Raw genomic sequence first — 17,775 nt, forward strand, 5'->3', positions numbered from 1 at the left:
TACCCCAGATGCTTCACATGCCCTGATTCAATCCATTGACAGCACGTCGACCCCGGTATACCACATCTTTCCAATTCACTCTATTCCTTGCACGCCTTTCACCCTCCTGAATGTTCAGGTCCCGATCACTCAAAATCTTTTTCACTCCATCTTTCCACCTCAAATTTGGTCTCCCACTTCTTCTCGTTCTCTCCACCTCTGACACATATATCATCTTGGTCAATTTTATCTCACTCATTCTCTCCATGTGACCAAACCACTTCAAAACACCCTCTTCTGCTCTCTCAACCACACTCTTTTTATTGCCACACATCTCTCTTACCCTCTTATCACTTACTTGATCAAACCACCTCACACCACATATTGTCCTGAAACATTTCCATTTCCAGCACATCCACCCTCCTCCGCACAACTCTATCTATAGCCCACTCTCGCAACCATATAACATTGTTGGAACCACTATTCCTTCATACATACCCATTTTTCCTTTCCGAGATAATGTTCTCGACTTCCACACATTCTTCAACGCTCCCAGAACTTTCGCCTCCTCCCCCACCCTATGATTCACTTCCGCTTCCATGGTTCCATCCACTGCCAAATCCACACCCAAATATCTAAAACACTTCACTTCCTCCAGTTTTTCTCCATTCAAACTTACCTCCCATTTGCTTGTCCCTCAACCCTGCTGTACCTAATAACCTTGCTCTTATTCACATTTACTCTCAGCTCTCTTCTCTCTTACACTTTACCAAACTCAGTCACCAGCTTCTGTAGTTTCTCACATGAATCAGCCAATAGCACTGTATCATCAGTAAACAACAACTGACTCACTTCCCAAGCTCTCTCATCCACAACAGACTGCATACTTGCCCCTCTTTCCAAAACTCTTGCATTCACCTCCCTAACAACCCCATCCGTAAACAAATTAAACAACCATGGAGACATCACACACCCCTGCCGCAAACCAACATTCAATGAGAACCAATCACTTTCCTCTCTTCCTACACGTACACATGCCTTACTTCCCTCATAAAAACTTTTCACTGCTTCTAACAACTTGCCTCCCACACCATATATTCTTAAAACCTTCCACAGAGCATCTCTATCCACACCATCATATGCCTTCTCCAGATCCATAAATGTTACATATAAATCCATTTGCTTTTCTACGTATTTCTCACATACATTCTTCAGAGCAAACACCTGATCCACACATCCTCTACCACTTCTGAAACCAACCACACTGCTCTTCCCCAATCTGATGCTCTGTACATGCCTTCACCCTTTCAATCAATACCCTCCCATATAATTTCCCAGGAATACTCAACAAACTTATACCTCTGTAATTTGAGCACTCACTTTTTATTTGCCTTTGTACAATGACACTATGTTAGCATTCCACCAATCCTTAGGCACCTCACCATAAATCATACATACTTGTGGAAGGTGAGAACATTATCTCGGAGCAAAAACGGGTATGTTTGAAGGAAAAGTGGTTTTAACAATTTTATATGGTTGTGAGGCATGGGCTGCAGATAGGGTTGTGCAGAGAAGGGTGGATGTGTTGGAAATGAAATGTGTGAGGACAATATGAGGTGTGAGGTAGTTTGATCGAGTAGGTAATGAAAGGGTATGAGAGATGTGTGGTAATAAAAAGAGTGTGGTCGAGAGAGGAGAAGAGGGTGTGTTGAAATGTTTTGGACACATGGAGAGAATGAGTGAGGAAAGACTGATAAAGAGTATATATGTGTCAGAGGTGGAGGGTAGAAGGTGAAGCGGGAGACCAAATTGGAGGTGGAAGGATGGAGTGAAAACATTTTGAGCGATCGGGGCCTGAACACACAGGAGGGTGAAAGGCGTGCAAGGAATAGGGTGAATTGGAACGATGTAGTATACAGGGGTCAACGTGCTGTCAATGGATAGAATCAGGGCATGTGAAGCGTTGGGGTAAACGATGGAAAGGCCTGTGGGGCCTGGATGTGGAAAGGGAGCTGTGGTTTCAGTGCATTACAATGACAGCTAGAGACTGAGTGTCAATGAATATGGCCTTTTTCGTCTGTTCCTGCTGCTGCCTCGCTGGAGGGTGATGCTATTTCGTGTGTGGCAGGGTGGCAACGGGAATGGATGAAGGCAGCAAGTATGGATATGTACATGTGTATATATGTATATGTCTGTGTATGTATATGTCTGTACATGTTGAAATGTACAAGTATGTACATGTGCATGTGTGGTGTTTATGTATATACCTGTGTATGTGGGTGGGTTGGGCCGTTCCTTGTCTGTTCCCTTGTGCTATCTCGCTAACACTGTAGACAGCGGTTAAGTATAATAAATATAAAATAATATAAATCAAACTCCTTAAACTTTAGATAAAGCTGCTCTGCCCCTTTCAATAACTCTCTGTCCTTGCATCCCCAGTGGCCAAACTCTAGGATGAAGAGGATGTTAAGATTTTTTTCAGAACAAGGTGATCCACAAATCTGGTAAACCTCTTTGATGAAAGACTGAAAGGCAAGCAATGCCATCCCAAGGATTTATCAAATATGTAATGAAACCAAAGACAATTCAGAGGTTTGACAAACTGTCACCCCCTTCCTCCCCAAACACCAACAACAATCTGACCCTTGATAATATCTTAGGGATCTGGCCAAAGTACAAAAACTGAATGAGCAGCTCGAGAGGACAACTTGAAAATTTAAAATATACTTGTAAGACTGGATATACATGTGAACCCATTAGTTAAAGCAGCTTCACAGATATCTGAAAGTATGGGAAAAAATCATCTTGGATAAGAAGAGGAGGAAAGATTAAAATTTTTTTTTTTTCTTGGTCCTGTATAAGAGTTACAAAGCAATGAGAAGAAGAGAGCAAAATACAATTCCGGAATAAAATTCCTATAATATTACTTCATATCTGCTTGTTTTACTTGCTCTCTCATTCTAACTCTTCTTTTAAACTGCCTCTGCTACACTTGAAAGTCCCAGAGCTTTAGATGTATACATATCAAAAATACTCCAGGGGAAATGGGAGAAAGAACATGTATCTGTGTCATAGAAAACAACTCAAATGAGCAAGAGAGCATGACTAGAAATCCTCCTCTCCTGTACTGCCGCCTGAAAGTAGGAACAGAAAGAGGAGCCAATCAAGAATTTTAGAATATTTTCTTAAAGACTTAGTTCCTTGTGCTAACTTCATGGACAAGACAGTTTATAAAAAATATATATATCTACAGATCTATAAATCAGGAGCAGAGTCTCAGCTTGACTGACCTTATAATGACTAAGTTAAAAAACTGTTGGACAGAGAATTGTTACAAATCTCATCCATAATGATAAAATACAATAAGATGTGAGAATTCCTTATTCTAGTATACTATGTACAACATCAGTGGAAATGTAATAAATATATGCAAAATACAAACTCTCCTTCTTCCACATCTAGAAAAGGTTCAGGAGAAAGGATAAAATGAGGAACTAAGTAAAATTCATGTTCATAAAGATGAATGACAGATGAAACTGTTAACTGGCTGTAATACCTTGAGCTTATCACCTCTTTACTACTTGTATCATATATGGTTAAATTACCTCTTGTAGATGGCATTGTCTGTTCTTGATGGTTCATGTAAGTAGTTCCCATATGTCTTGGTCATAGGCGGGAAGAAAGATACCAGGGAGAGGCTTGGGCTGCTATCACCATCATCACTTGCAGTACTTGCCACAGACAACTCATCCTCATCACTTGCCTCACTCTCAGTTGAACTGAAAAATATTTATCATTGCAAGGAAATCCTGTAAGATAAGCTAATTTTCAGGAAACAAGAAAAAACAACTGTATGGGAAATACCTCTCCTTTTTTCTTTCCCAGAATATCATAGAATCAAACTTTAACTCCTCATAAATGCACACTGTATCTTATTCACATAATGTTATTATATAAAGCCCAAGAAATCCTAAGCTCAAGAACCTTTGAGGCTGCACTCTAACTCATGAGCAGGGAAATGATGGACTCCTTTGGATAAGGTGGTCCTTGATGAGACTGTACCCCATTCCAACTACATACATTGATACACCCATGACAAAGGTTAATCTCATTTTTGGTGTAACCAATGCTTTACATGAAATATTATCATATATTTTGCTTTGTCACTGTCTCCCACTTTAGCGAGGTAGCGCAAGGAAACAGACGAAAGAATGGCCCAACCCACCCACATACACATGTATATACATACACGCAAATAAACATACCTATACATCTCAACATATACATATATATACACACACAGACATATACATATATACACATGTATATAATTCATACTGTCTGCCTTTATTCATTCCCATCGCCACCTCGCCACACATAAAATAACCTCCTTCCCCGCATGTGCACAAGGTAGCGCTAGGAAAAGACAACAAAGGCCACATTCGTTCACACTCAGTCTCTAGCTGTCATGTATAATGCACTGAAACCACAGCTCCCTTTCCACATCCAGGCCCCACAGAATTTTCCATGGTTTACCCAAGACACCCCACAAGCCCCAGTTCAATTCATTGACAGGACATCGACCCCGGTACACCACATTGTTCCAATTCACTCTATTCCTTGCACGCCTTTCACCCTCCTGCATGTTCAGGCCCCAATCACTCAAAATCTTTTTCACTCCATCTTTCCACCTCCAATTTGGTCTCCCACTTCTCGTTCCCTCCACCTCTGACACATATATCCTCTTGGTCAATCTTTCCTCACTCATTCTCTCCATGTGACCTAACCATTTCAAAACACCCCTTCTGCTCTCTCAACCACACTCTTTTTATTACCACACATCTCTCTTACCCTTTCATTACTTACTCGATCAAACCACCTCACACCACATATTGTCCTCACACATCTCATTTCCAGCACATCCACCTTCCTCTGCACAACTCTATCTATAGCCCATGCCTACGCAACCATATAACATTGTTGGAACCACTATTTCTTCAAACATACCCATTTTTGCTTTCCGAGATAATGTTCTCGACTTCCACACATTCTTCAATGCTCCCAGAACTTTCGCCCCTTCCCCCACCCTATGATTCACTTCTGCTTCCATGGTTCCATCCGCTGCCAAATCCACACCCAGATAGCTAAAACACTTCACTTCCTCCAGTTTTTCTCCATTCAAACTTACCTCCCAATTGACTTGTCCCTCAAACCTACTGTACTTAATAACCTAGCTCTTATTCACATTTACTCTCAGCTTTCTTCTTCCTCACACTTTACCAAACTCAGTCACCAGCTTCTGCAGTTTCTCACACAAATCAGCCACCATCGCAGTATCATCAGTGAACAACAACTGACTCACTTCCCAAGCTCTCTCATCCACAACAGACTGCATACTTGCCCCTCTTTCCAAAACTCTTGCATTCACCTCCCTAACAACCCTATCCATAAACAAAATTAGACAACCATGGAGACATTACACACCCCTGTCGCAAACCAACATTCACTGAGAACCAATCACTTTCCTCTCTTCCTACACGTACACAAGCCTTACATCCTCAATAATAACTTTTCACTGCTTCTAACAACTTGCCACCCACACCATATATTCTTAATACCTTCCACAGAGCATCTCTATCAACTCTTATCATATGCCATCTCCAGATCCATAAATGCTACATACAAATCCATTTGCTTTTCTACGAATTTCTCACATACATTCTTCAAAGCAAACACCTGATTCACACATCATCTACCATTTCTGAAACCACACTGCTCTTCCCCAATCTGATGCTCTGTACATGCCTTCACCCTCGCAATCAATACCCTCCCAGGAATACTCAACAAACTTATACCTCTGTAATTTGAGCACTCACTCGTATCTCCTTTGCCTTTGTACAATGGCACTATGCAAGCATTCCTCCAATCCTCAGGCACCTCACCATGAGTCATACATACATTAAATAACCTTACCAACCAGTCAACAATACAGTCACCACCTTTTTTAATAAATTCTGCTGCAATACCATCCAAACCCACTGCCTTGCCAGCTTTCATCTTCCGCAAAGCTTTTACTACCTCTTCTCTGTTTACCAAATCATTCTCCCTAACCCTCTCACTCTGTACACCACCTCGACCAAAACACCCTATATCTGCCACTCTATCATCAAACACATTCAACAAACCTTCAAAATGCTCACTCCATCTCCTTCTCACATCACCACTACTTGTTATCACCTCCCCATTAGCCCCCTTCACTGAAGTTCCCATTCGTTCCCTTGTCTTATGCACTTTATTTACCTCCTTCCAAAACATCTTTTTATTCTCCCTAAAATCTAATGATACTCTTTCATGCCAACTCCCATTTGCCCTCTTTTTCACCTCTTGCACTTTCTCTTGACCTTCTGCCTCTTTCTTTTATACATCTCCCACTCATTTGCATTATTTCCCTGCAAAAATCGTCCAAATGCCTCTCTCTTCTCTTTCATTAATAATCTTACTTCTTCATCCCACCACTCACAACCCTTTCTAATCTGCCCACCTCCCACGTTTCTCATGCCACAAGCATCTTTTGCGCAAGCCATCACTGTTTACCTAAATACATCCCATTCCTCCCCCACTCCCCTTCCTTCTTTTGTTCTCACCTTTTTCCATTCTGTACTCAGTCTCTCCTGGTACTTCCTCACACAAGTCTCCTTCCCAAGCTCATTTACTCTCACCACTCTCTTCACCCCAACATTCTCTCTTCTTTTCCGAAAACCTCTACAAATCTTCAACTTCGCCTCCACAAGATAATGATCAGACATCCCTCCAGTTGCATCTCTCAGCACATTAACATCCAAAAGTCTCTCTTTCGCATGCCTATCAATTAACATGTAATCCAATAATGCTCTCTGGCCATCTCTCCTACTAACATAAGTATACTTATGTATATCTCTCTTTTAAACCAGGTATTCCCAATCACCCATCCTTTTTCAGCACATAAATCTACAAGCTCTTCACCATTTCCATTTACAACACTGAACACCCCATGTACACCAATTATTCCCTCAACTGCCACATTACTCACCTTTTCAGTCAAATCACCCATCACTATAACCCGGTCTTGTGCATCAAAACTACTAACACACTCACTCAGCTGCTCCCAAAACACTTGCGTCTCATGATCTTTCTTCTCATGCCCAGGTGCATATGCACCAATAATCATCCATCTCTCTCCATCCACTTTCAGTTTTACCCATATCAATCTAGAGTTTACTTTTTTACAATCTACCACATACTCCACCACTCCTGTTTCAGTAGTGCTACTCCTTCCCTTGCTCTTGTCCTCTCACTAACCCCTGACTTTACTCCCAAGACATTCCCAAACCACTCTTCCCCTTTACCCTTGAGCTTCGTTTCACTCTGAGCCAGAACATCCAGGTTCCTTTCCTCACACATACTACCTATCTCTCCTTTTTTTCATCTTGGTTACATCCACACACATTTAGACACCTCAATCTGAGCCTTTGAGGAGGATGAGCACTCCTCATGTGACTCCTTCTGTTTCCCCTTTTAGAAAGTTAAAATACATGGAGGGGAGGGTTTCAGCCCCCCCCCCCCTTCCCATCCCCTTTAGTCGCCTTCTACGATACGTGAGGAATGTGTGGGAAGCATAAATAAAATATCTGGTAATGTAAGAAAATTTAATGCTAGTAAACAGACTTATGTGTATGTATGAGTACTACAGGTACACCATCGATTTTCCGGCACTCTTGGTTCCAAAGCACTGCCAGATTAACAACTTTGCCAGACAAACTGTGGTCACATAATAATAATAATTCATCAACATACCTCTAACCCACTAATTATACATCTTCCATGTGTCTAAAGTATACCATAGACTGCTCAAAATCTAAATTAAACAAATATTAATTGTAAATTAAATAAATAAATGAAATACAGGTACTTGTACGATAGTACATTAGTGAAACAAGATTATCATGCTACCTGACAAGTCCACTCCATAACTCCGATGATGTCGAAACAATTCCATCATCACTCAATCGTGCTCAGTACTCTTACCATCTTTAATAGTTTTTCTAATCATCATTTGCTTCTTGGAATCGCTGTATGGATACAATTTCTATATTTTCTCCCTTTGCTTCTTTATATCATAAACAGTCGATGTACAAATACTGTAGATGTCACACAGCTTACGCACCGAAACATCATGGTCCATTTTTTCAACAGTTCTACTTTATCTTGGATTGATATGGACTGGTGTTTATGTTCGACACCACGGCTGACACTCTCACAAGTCTTAGAAGCCAAAGCTATGGTTGAATTTAAGCAAAATAAACTAAGAATCTTACAGAATTGCAGTATCACTAGCAACAAGTGCAGTGTAAAGAATGTAAATAAGCGTGCCCTACACACAATGCCATCTGTAGTCGCCCAGTAAACTAGTTTGGTGGCTGCAGTAATTTAAAGTTCCCTCACATAATTTTCTCCAGACTAAAGGAGGTGCCGAACCATCAGTTGCTGGAAATTTGGTGGTGCACCTGTATTACTCATGTCACTGTTCAGGCAGCAGGGTGATTTATTGGAGGTTATGGGAATGACAGTGAGAGGAATGAGAACAGGTGGGGAAGTGGTAACAGGAAATGAAAAGCTGAACTAAGGGTGGTGAGCATTTTGAACAAAAGCAGAATTTGGTGTGGTCAGGATGAGGTGGCATGAGGAGTGATGCAGTTATACATTATTTTTTTTTTTTATTATACTTTGTCGCTGTCTCCCGCGTTTGCGAGGTAGCGCAAGGAAACAGACGAAAGAAATGGCTCAACCCCCCCATACACATGTATATACATACGTCCACACACGCAAATATACATACCTACACAGCTTTCCATGGTTTACCCCAGACGCTTCACATGCCTTGATTCAATCCACTGACAGCACGTCAACCCCGGTATACCACATCGCTCCAATTCACTCTATTCCTTGCCCTCCTTTCACCCTCCTGCATGTTCAGGCCCCGATCACACAAAATCTTTTTCACTCCATCTTTCCACCTCCAATTTGGTCTCCCTCTTCTCCTCGTTCCCTCCACCTCCGACACATATATCCTCTTGGTCAATCTTTCCTCACTCATTCTCTCCATGTGCCCAAACCACTTCAAAACACCCTCTTCTGCTCTCTCAACCACGCTCTTTTTATTTCCACACATCTCTCTTACCCTTACGTTACTCACTCGATCAAACCACCTCACACCACACATTGTCCTCAAACATCTCATTTCCAGCACATCCATCCTCCTGCGCACAACTCTATCCATAGCCCACGCCTTGCAACCATACAACATTGTTGGAACCACTATTCCTTCAAACATACCCATTTTTGCTTTCCGAGATAATGTTCTCGACTTCCACACATTCTTCAAGGCCCCCAGAATTTTCGCCCCCTCCCCCACCCTATGATCCACTTCCGCTTCCATGGTTCCATTCGCTGCCAGATCCACTCCCAGATATCTAAAACACTTCACTTCCTCCAGTTTTTCTCCATTCAAACTCACCTCCCAATTGACTTGACCCTCAACCCTACTGTACCTAATAACCTTGCTCTTATTCACATTTACTCTTAACTTTCTTCTTCCACACACTTTACCAAACTCAGTCACCAGCTTCTGCAGTTTCTCACATGAATCAGCCACCAGCGCTGTATCATCAGCGAACAACAACTGACTCACTTCCCAAGCTCTCTCATCCCCAACAGACTTCATACTTGCCCCTCTTTCCAAAACTCTTGCATTTACCTCCCTAACAACCCCATCCATAAACAAATTAAACAACCATGGAGACATCACACACCCCTGCCGCAAACCTACATTCACTGAGAACCAATCACTTTCCTCTCTTCCTACACGTACACATGCCTTACATCCTCGATAAAAACTTTTCACTGCTTCTAACAACTTTCCTTCCACACCATATATTCTTAATACCTTCCACAGAGCATCTCTATCAACTCTATCATATGCCTTCTCCAGATCCATAAATGCTACATACAAATCCATTTGCTTTTCTAAGTATTTCTCACATACATTCTTCAAAGCAAACACCTGTCTTTATGTCTGGTGAAGCTTCAGGAGCAGATGGAATTGCAAATGATTTTTTTCAAAATGGGAAGCAACAGTGTTGCTGAGTGGTTAGTCAAGCTATTTAAAGTTTGCATGGTTCAATTGTGCCTAAGGACAAGCAAATCCACGCATAATGCCTTTATATACAAGTCATGGAGAACAAAAGAAAATGTTCGAATTACAGAGGTATATGACTAGTCAGTGTTCCTTGTATGGCAGAATGGTGACTGAAAATATGTGAAGAAAGAAAAATGTATGTGGCATTTACAGATCTGGAGAAAGTATGTTGATAGGGCTGATAAGTTGACTGGTCTTGGAGCAAAAGGCAAATCTACAGCACACTGGGGCACTGCGGTGCTGCTTCAAGATGACATAGCTCTGGTAGCAGACTCGTTACAGAAACTCCAAGAAATGGTAAGAGTTTAAGAAAGTGTGTAAAAGGAGAAAGTTGAATGTGAGAATGTGGGCAAAAGAAAGGTAATGAGATATACCAGGGAGATGAGACAGGACGGTATGGGAGTAAGCCTGAATTGGAGATGACCTAGAGGAAGTAGACTGCTTTAGATACCTGGCAGTGGATGGAACCAAAGGCTTGAAGTGAATTATAGAGTGCAAGAAGGGAGGAGGCTGAGGTCCTTGGTATACTAAAGAGTGTTTGGAAGAAGAGGTTAGTATCAGTGAGTTAAAAATTAATAAGAGGATCTATACAGCAAGGGGAATGAGGAGACCAAGGAGGATATAGAAGGATGGAGTGAATGAGGCTTTGAGGCATTGTACCCCAAAGATTCAGATCAGGAGGGTGGGAGGCATGTAACAAGATAAAATGGACCAGAGTTATGTGGCATGTAGGAAGTGCAACATGCCAAAAGTGGACTGAACCAAGGCATATGAAGGAGTAAGGAGAAACTAAGCAATAGTCTATGGGGCTTTGATTTCAATGTATTACATTTGTCAGCTAGAAAGAGGATGTGTGCAAATGAGGCCATTGTTCATATTTTCATTATGCTACCTTACTAAGGTAGGAGAAACAATTGTTTAGTGAAAAAAATTATGTAAATATATACCTTACATTTCTGCTCCAGGAACCCTCATATAAGGCTCATGCAACATTCATAAACCCAGCCAAGTCCATTTGGTGAGATCAAAGGTCAAGGAGTGTGTTAATGATATGTGTATGATGAGTGAGTGCAGTGGAAGCTGCTAAAAATATGAGATAAAAAGAAAGTTATCAAATGTGAGAGTTTACTTCTATTTTATTTCTTTTGGCCAAGAAAGTAAGATATGTATGCAGATAAGAAGAAATGATGAGTGGTTTCCAGTGAGGGAGCATCAAAGATGTGTGAGGTAACCAAGCAAGTACCTACGAAGAATGAAACACTTTTGGTGCATTTTTTTTTAATTACACAAGAGGACCTCTTTGAACATATTTATGATAGTGAAGTTTGATAGCAAGAATGGAAATGCGCTTTTTCTTTTAAGTAAATCATCACCTGGTACCACTAGAAGTTGTGGATGACGTAGAGGCTTGACCAGATATGCCAGGATTTTTGGGGGAAGATAAACTGGAACTTTGATTTCGTGATAATTCTTCCTGTCGCTTCCCAGGGCGGCGACGGACACTGAACGGGCTTTCATCTGTTGTGAAATTGGGCATGTAGTCTCTGTAAAAGACAATCCTGTAATTACTGAATAAATAATCTTATCACAATAGAAAGTGACAAGGTGCTTATTTTAGCAAACAAAGGGAACAATGTAAACAATATATAGCATATGGAATAGATCTTGAAAATTACCTTCTATTTATTATAGAAGGTAATGGATGGAGGATTTTCCTAAGGACACACAATTATGCCTACAGACCTGTGATGACCCTCATTAGACACATACACTACCAGGTATGTTGCGAGCATAAATTTCTCAATAGTCTCCAAGAACAGTCACAATATCTAGCAACTCAGATGTAGCAAGCTCATAGTATTTTTTTCATGAATGAACTAGCACAGTATATTTTCAACTGTAACAAATGTGATTGGCTGACAAGAATGCTTTCTTGTATTGTTTTTCCTATCAGGTTAAAAACAAAAGTGTTCATGCAAAAATGATTAAACTATCAAATTATCAAACTGAAATAGCTGGTGACTGAGTTTGGTAAAGTGTGTGGAAGAAGAAAGTTAAGAGTAAATGTGAATAAGAGCAAGGTTATTAGGTACAGTAGGGTTGAGGGTCAAGTCAGTTGGGAGGTGAGTTTGAATGGAGAAAAACTGGAGGACGTGAAGTGTTTTAGATATCTGGGAGTGGATCTGGCAGCGGATGGAACCATGGAAGCGGAAGTGGATCTTAGGGTGGGGGAGGGGGCGAAAATTCTGGGGGCCTTGAAGAATGTGTGGAAGTCGAGAACATTATCTCGGAAAGCAAAAATGGGTATGTTTGAAGGAATAGTGGTTCCAACAATGTTGTATGGTTGCGAGGAGTGGGCTATGGATAGAGTTGTGCGCAGGAGGATGGATGTGCTGGAAATGAGATGTTTGAGGACAATGTGTGGTGTGAGGTGGTTTGATCGAGTGAGTAACGTAAGGGTAAGAGAGATGTGTGGAAATAAAAAGAGCGTGGTTGAGAGAGCAGAAGAGGGTGTTTTGAAGTGGTTTGGGCACATGGAGAGAATGAGTGAGGAAAGATTGACCAAGAGGATATATGTGTCGGAGGTGGAGGGAACGAGGAGAAGAGGGTGACCAAATTGGAGGTGGAAAGATGGAGTGAAAAAGATTTTGTGTGATCGGGGCCTGAACATGCAGGAGGGTGAAAGGAGGGCAAGGAATAGAGTGAATTGGAGCGATGTGGTATACCGGGGTTGACGTGCTGTCAGTGGATTGAATCAAGGCATGTGAAGCGTCTGGGGTAAACCATGGAAAGCTGTGTAGGTATGTATATTTGCGTGTGTGGACGTATGTATATACATGTGTATGGGGGGGTTGGGCCATTTCTTTCGTCTGTTTCCTTGCGCTACCTCGCAAACGCGGGAGACAGCGACAAAGTATTAAAAAAAAAAAAAAAAAAAAAAAAAAATCTAATGAATATAATGCAATTAAACTGAAAAGTTTTTGAGTCTATCATCATACATCAGACACCTGACCAGGAGTGGAACCAATCTGAAGGAGGGGAAAATATAAACAATTTGAACCACAGTATATATTACAGTATTAGATAAAGACAGTGAAAAAAATAAAAAAAACTGAGAACACATTTTTCACATCAGAATAGATGCTTTTGGACTTCAACATCCTCACACTCACAGCAAAACTAAACTGACACCACAACACTATCATATGGACTCCCGTGATGTAGCGGTTAGTGTTCCTGACCATGATACATTCATGGGCTGCCGAGGGTCGAGCACATAGGTTCGAATCCTGGTTATGACAGTTGGTCCACAGTCAATGCAGTTGTTCATCCACCCCTAGGGGTTGGTCAATAAAATGGGTACCTGACTCAGACTAGGGTATGTTGATGTTGGTAAAACTGAAAGTGAATGAAGAGAGATGGGTGATTACTGGTGCCTATGCACCTGGGCATGAGAAGAAAGATCATGAAGCAAGTGTTTTAGGAGCAACTGAGTGAGTGTGTCAGCAGCTTTGATACACAAGACCGGGTTATAGTGATGGGTGATTTGAATGCGGTGAGTAATGTGGCAGTTGAGGGTATAATTGGTGTACATGGGGTGTTCAGTATTATAAATGGAAATGGTGAGGAGCTTGTGGATATGTGTGCTGAAAAAGGACTGATGATTGGGAATACCTGGTTTAAAAAGAGAGATATACATAAGTACATAAGGGTAAAGGGGAAGAGTGGTTTGGGAATGTCTTGGGAGTAAAGTCAGGGGTTGGTGGGAGGACAAGAGCAATGGAATGAGTAGCACTACTCCTGAAGCAGGAGTTGTGGAATATGTGACAGAGTGAAAGAAAGTAAACTCTAGATTAATATGCGTAAAACTGAAAGTGGATGGAGAGAGATGGGTGATTATTGGTGCCTATGCACCTGGTCATGAGAGGAAAGATCATGAGAGGCAAGTGTTTTGGGAGCAGCTGAGTGTGTGTGTTAGCAGCTTTGATGCAAGAGACCGTGTTATAGTGATTGGTGATTTGAATGCAAAAGTGAGTAATGTGGCAGTTGAGGGTATAATTGGATTACATGGTGTTTTCAGTATTGTAAATGGAGATGGTGAAGAGCTTGTAGATTTGTGTGCTGAAAAAGGGCTGGTGATTGGAAATACAGGATTTAAAAAGAGAGATATACAAAGTATACATATGTAAGTAGGAGAGATGGCCAGACAGCACTATTGGATTACGTGTTAATTAATAGGTGCGTGAAAGAGAAACATTTGGATGTTAATGTGCTGAGAGGGGCAACTGGAGGGATGTCTGATCAATATCTTGTGGAGGCGAAGGTAAAGATTTGTAGAGGTTTTCAGAAAAGAAGAGAGAATGTTGGGGTGAAGAGAGTGGTAAGAGTAAGTGAGCTTGGAAAGGAGACTTGTGTGAGGAAGTACCAGGAGAGAATGAGTGCAAAATGAAAAAAGGTGAGAGCAAATGATGTAAGGGGAGTGGGGAAGTAATGGGATGTATTTAGGTAAGCAGTGATGGCTTGTGAAAAAATGCTTGTGGCATGAGAAAGGTGGGAGGTGGGCAGATTTGAAAGGGTAGTGAGTGGTGGGATAAAGAAGTAAGACTGCTAGTGAAAGAGAAGAGAGAGGCGTTTGGATGATATTTGCAGGGAAGTAGTGTGAATGACTGGAAGATATATAAAAGAAAGAGGCAGGATGTCAAGAGAAAGGTGCAAGAGGTGAAAAAGAGGGCAAATGAGAGTTGGGGTGAGAGAGTATCGTAAAATTTTAGGGAGAATAAAAAGATGTTTTGGAAGGAGGTAAATAAAGTGCGTAAGACTAGAGAACAAATGGGAACAACTGTGAAGGGGGCAAATGGGGAGATAATAACAAGTAGTGGTGAAGTGAAAAGGAGATGGAGTGAGTATTTTGAAGGTTTGTTGAATGTGTTTGATGATAGAGTGGCAAATATAGAGTGTTTTGGTCGAGGTGGTGTGTGAAGTGAGAGGGTCAAGGAAAATGGTTTGGTAAACAGAGAAGAGGTAGTGAAAGCTTTGCTGAATATGAAAGCTGGCAAGGCAGCGGGTTTGGATGGTATTATTGTGGAATTTATTAAAAAAGGGGGTGACTGTACTGTTGACTGGTTGGTATGGTTATTCAATGTATGTATGACTCACGGTGAAGTGCCTAAGGGTTGGCGGAATGCATCCATAGTGCCACTGTATAAAAGCAAAGGGGATAAAGGTGAGTGGTCAAATTTAAGAGGTATAAGTTTGTTGAGTATTCCAGGGAAATTATATGGGAGGGTATTGACTGAGAGGGTAAAGGCATGTACAGAGCATGAGATTGGGGAAGAGCAGTGTGGTTTCAGAAGTGGTAGAGGATGTGTGGATCAAGTGTTTGCTTTAAAGAATGTACATGAGAAATACTTAGGAAAACAGATGGATTTGTTTGTACCATTTATGGACCAGGAGAAGGCATATGATAGCGTTGATAGAGATGCTTTGTGGAATGTATTAAGAGTATATGGTGTGGGAGGTAAGTTGCTTGAAGCAGTGAAAAGTTTTTACCAAGGATGTAAGATGTGGATGAGTAGAAAATAGGAAAGTAATCGGTTCCCTGTGAATGTCATTTTGCGGAAGAGGTGTGTGATGTCTCCATGGTTGTTTAATTTGTTTATGGATGGGGTGGTTAGGGAGGTGAATGCAAGAGTTTTGGAGAGAGGGGCAAGTATGCAGTCTGTTGTGGGTGAAAGGCCTCGAGAAGTGAGTCACTTGTTATTCGCTGATGATACAGCGCTGGTGACTGATTCAGGTGAGAAACTGTAGAAGTTGGTGACTGAGTTTGATAAAGCATGTGAAAGAAGAAAGTTGGGAATAAATGTGAATAAGAAGAAGGTTATTAGATTCAGTAGGGTTGAGGGTCAAGTTAATTGGGAGGTAAGTTTGAATGAAGAAATACTGGAGGAGTGAAGTGTTTTAGATATCTGGGAGTGGATTTAGCAGCAGATGAAACCATGGAAAAGTAAGTGAATCACAGGGTGGGGGAGGGGGTGAAGGTTCTGGGAGCATTGAAGAATGTGTGGAAGACAAGAACAATTTCTCGGAGAGCAAAAATGGGTGTGTCTGAAGGAACAGTGGTTCTAACAATGTTATATGGTTGCGAGGCATGGGCTATAGGTTGTGTGGAGGAGGGTGGATGTGTTGGAAATGGTATGTATGAGGACAATATGTGGTGTGAGGTGGTTTGATCAAGTGAGTAATGAAAGGGTAAGAGGAATGTGCGGTAATATAAAGAGTGTGATTGAGAGAGCAGGAGAGGGTGTGTTGAAATGGTTTGGACACATGGAGAGAATGAGTGAAGAAAGATTGACAAAGAGGATATATGTGTCAGAGGTGGAGGGAAGAAGGAGAAGTAGGAGACCAAACTGGAGGTGGAAAGATAGAGTGAAAGAGATTTTGAGTGATTGGGGCCTGAGTGTACAGGAGGGTGAAAGGATGCAAGGAATAGAGTGAATTGGAATGATGTGGTATACTGGGGTCAATGTGGTGTCAGTGGATTGAACCAGGCAGGTGAAGTATCTTGGGTAAACCATGGAAAGTTTTGTGTGGCCTAGATGTGGAAAGGGAGCTGTGGTTTCAGTGCATTACACATGACAACTAGAGACTGAGAGTGAATAAATGTGGCCTTTTTTGTCTTTTCCTAGCGCAACCTAATGGATGCTATTTCATGTGTGGTGGGGTGGCAATGGGATTGGATGAAGACAGCAAGTACGAATATTTACATGTGTATATATACCTATGTCTATGCATATATATGTTGAAATGTCTTGAGTGAGTAACGTAAGGGTAAGAGAGATGTGTGGAAATAAAAAGAGCGTGGTTGAGAGAGCAGAAGAGGGTGTTTTGAAGTGGTTTGGGCACATGGAGAGGATGAGTGAGGAAAGATTGACCAAGAGGATATATGTGTCGGAGGTGGAGGGAACAAGGAGAAGAGGGAGACCAAATTGGAGGTGGAAAGATGGAGTGAAGAAGATTTTGTGTGATCGGGGCCTGAACATGCAGGAGGGTGAAAGGAGGGCAACTGGAGCAATGTGGTATACCGGGGTTGACGTGGTGTCTGGATTGAATCAAGGCATGTGAAGTGTCTGGGGTAAACCATGGAAAGCTGTGTAGGTATGTATATTTGCGTGTGTGGACGTATGTATATACATGTGTATGGGGGGGGGGTTGGGCCATTTCTTTCGTCTGTTTCCTTGCGCTACCTCGCAAACGCGGGAGACAGCGACAAAGTATAATAATAATAATGTTGAAATGTATAGGTAGGTATACGTGCATCTGTGGGCATTTATACATGTGTATGTGGGTGGGTTGGGCCATTATTCTGTCTGTTTCCTTGAGGTACCTCACTAAAGCATGAGATGGCGATTAAGTATGATAAATTGAAAAAATGCAGGTACACCACCAAGTTTCCGGCACTCTTGGTTCCAAAGCCTTGCCGGATCAGCCATTTTGCCTGACCAACTATTGTCACATAATAATAATTCGTCAACACACCTCTGGTTGGTAAGGTTATTCAATGT

At 41.6% G+C, this 17,775-nt stretch overlaps 1 protein-coding gene across 4 annotated transcripts in view; it reads right to left on the bottom strand.

Moving 5' to 3' along the window:
• Nucleotides 1-17,775, bottom strand: part of FIG4 (polyphosphoinositide phosphatase FIG4) — a 322,728-nt gene that overhangs the window by 13,684 nt on the left and 291,269 nt on the right. For all 4 annotated transcript variants that reach the window (XM_071687992.1, XM_071688012.1, XM_071688003.1 and 1 more), the window contains exons 19-20: nucleotides 11,587-11,757; nucleotides 3,585-3,758 (exon numbers count right to left, since the gene is read on the bottom strand). In XM_071687992.1, the coding sequence (XP_071544093.1) occupies nucleotides 3,585-3,758; nucleotides 11,587-11,757 (345 nt within the window). The remainder of the gene's footprint in view (nucleotides 1-3,584; nucleotides 3,759-11,586; nucleotides 11,758-17,775) is intronic.

Source organism: Panulirus ornatus, chromosome 3 (assembly GCF_036320965.1).
Source record: "Panulirus ornatus isolate Po-2019 chromosome 3, ASM3632096v1, whole genome shotgun sequence".
NCBI lineage: Eukaryota > Metazoa > Arthropoda > Malacostraca > Decapoda > Palinuridae > Panulirus > Panulirus ornatus.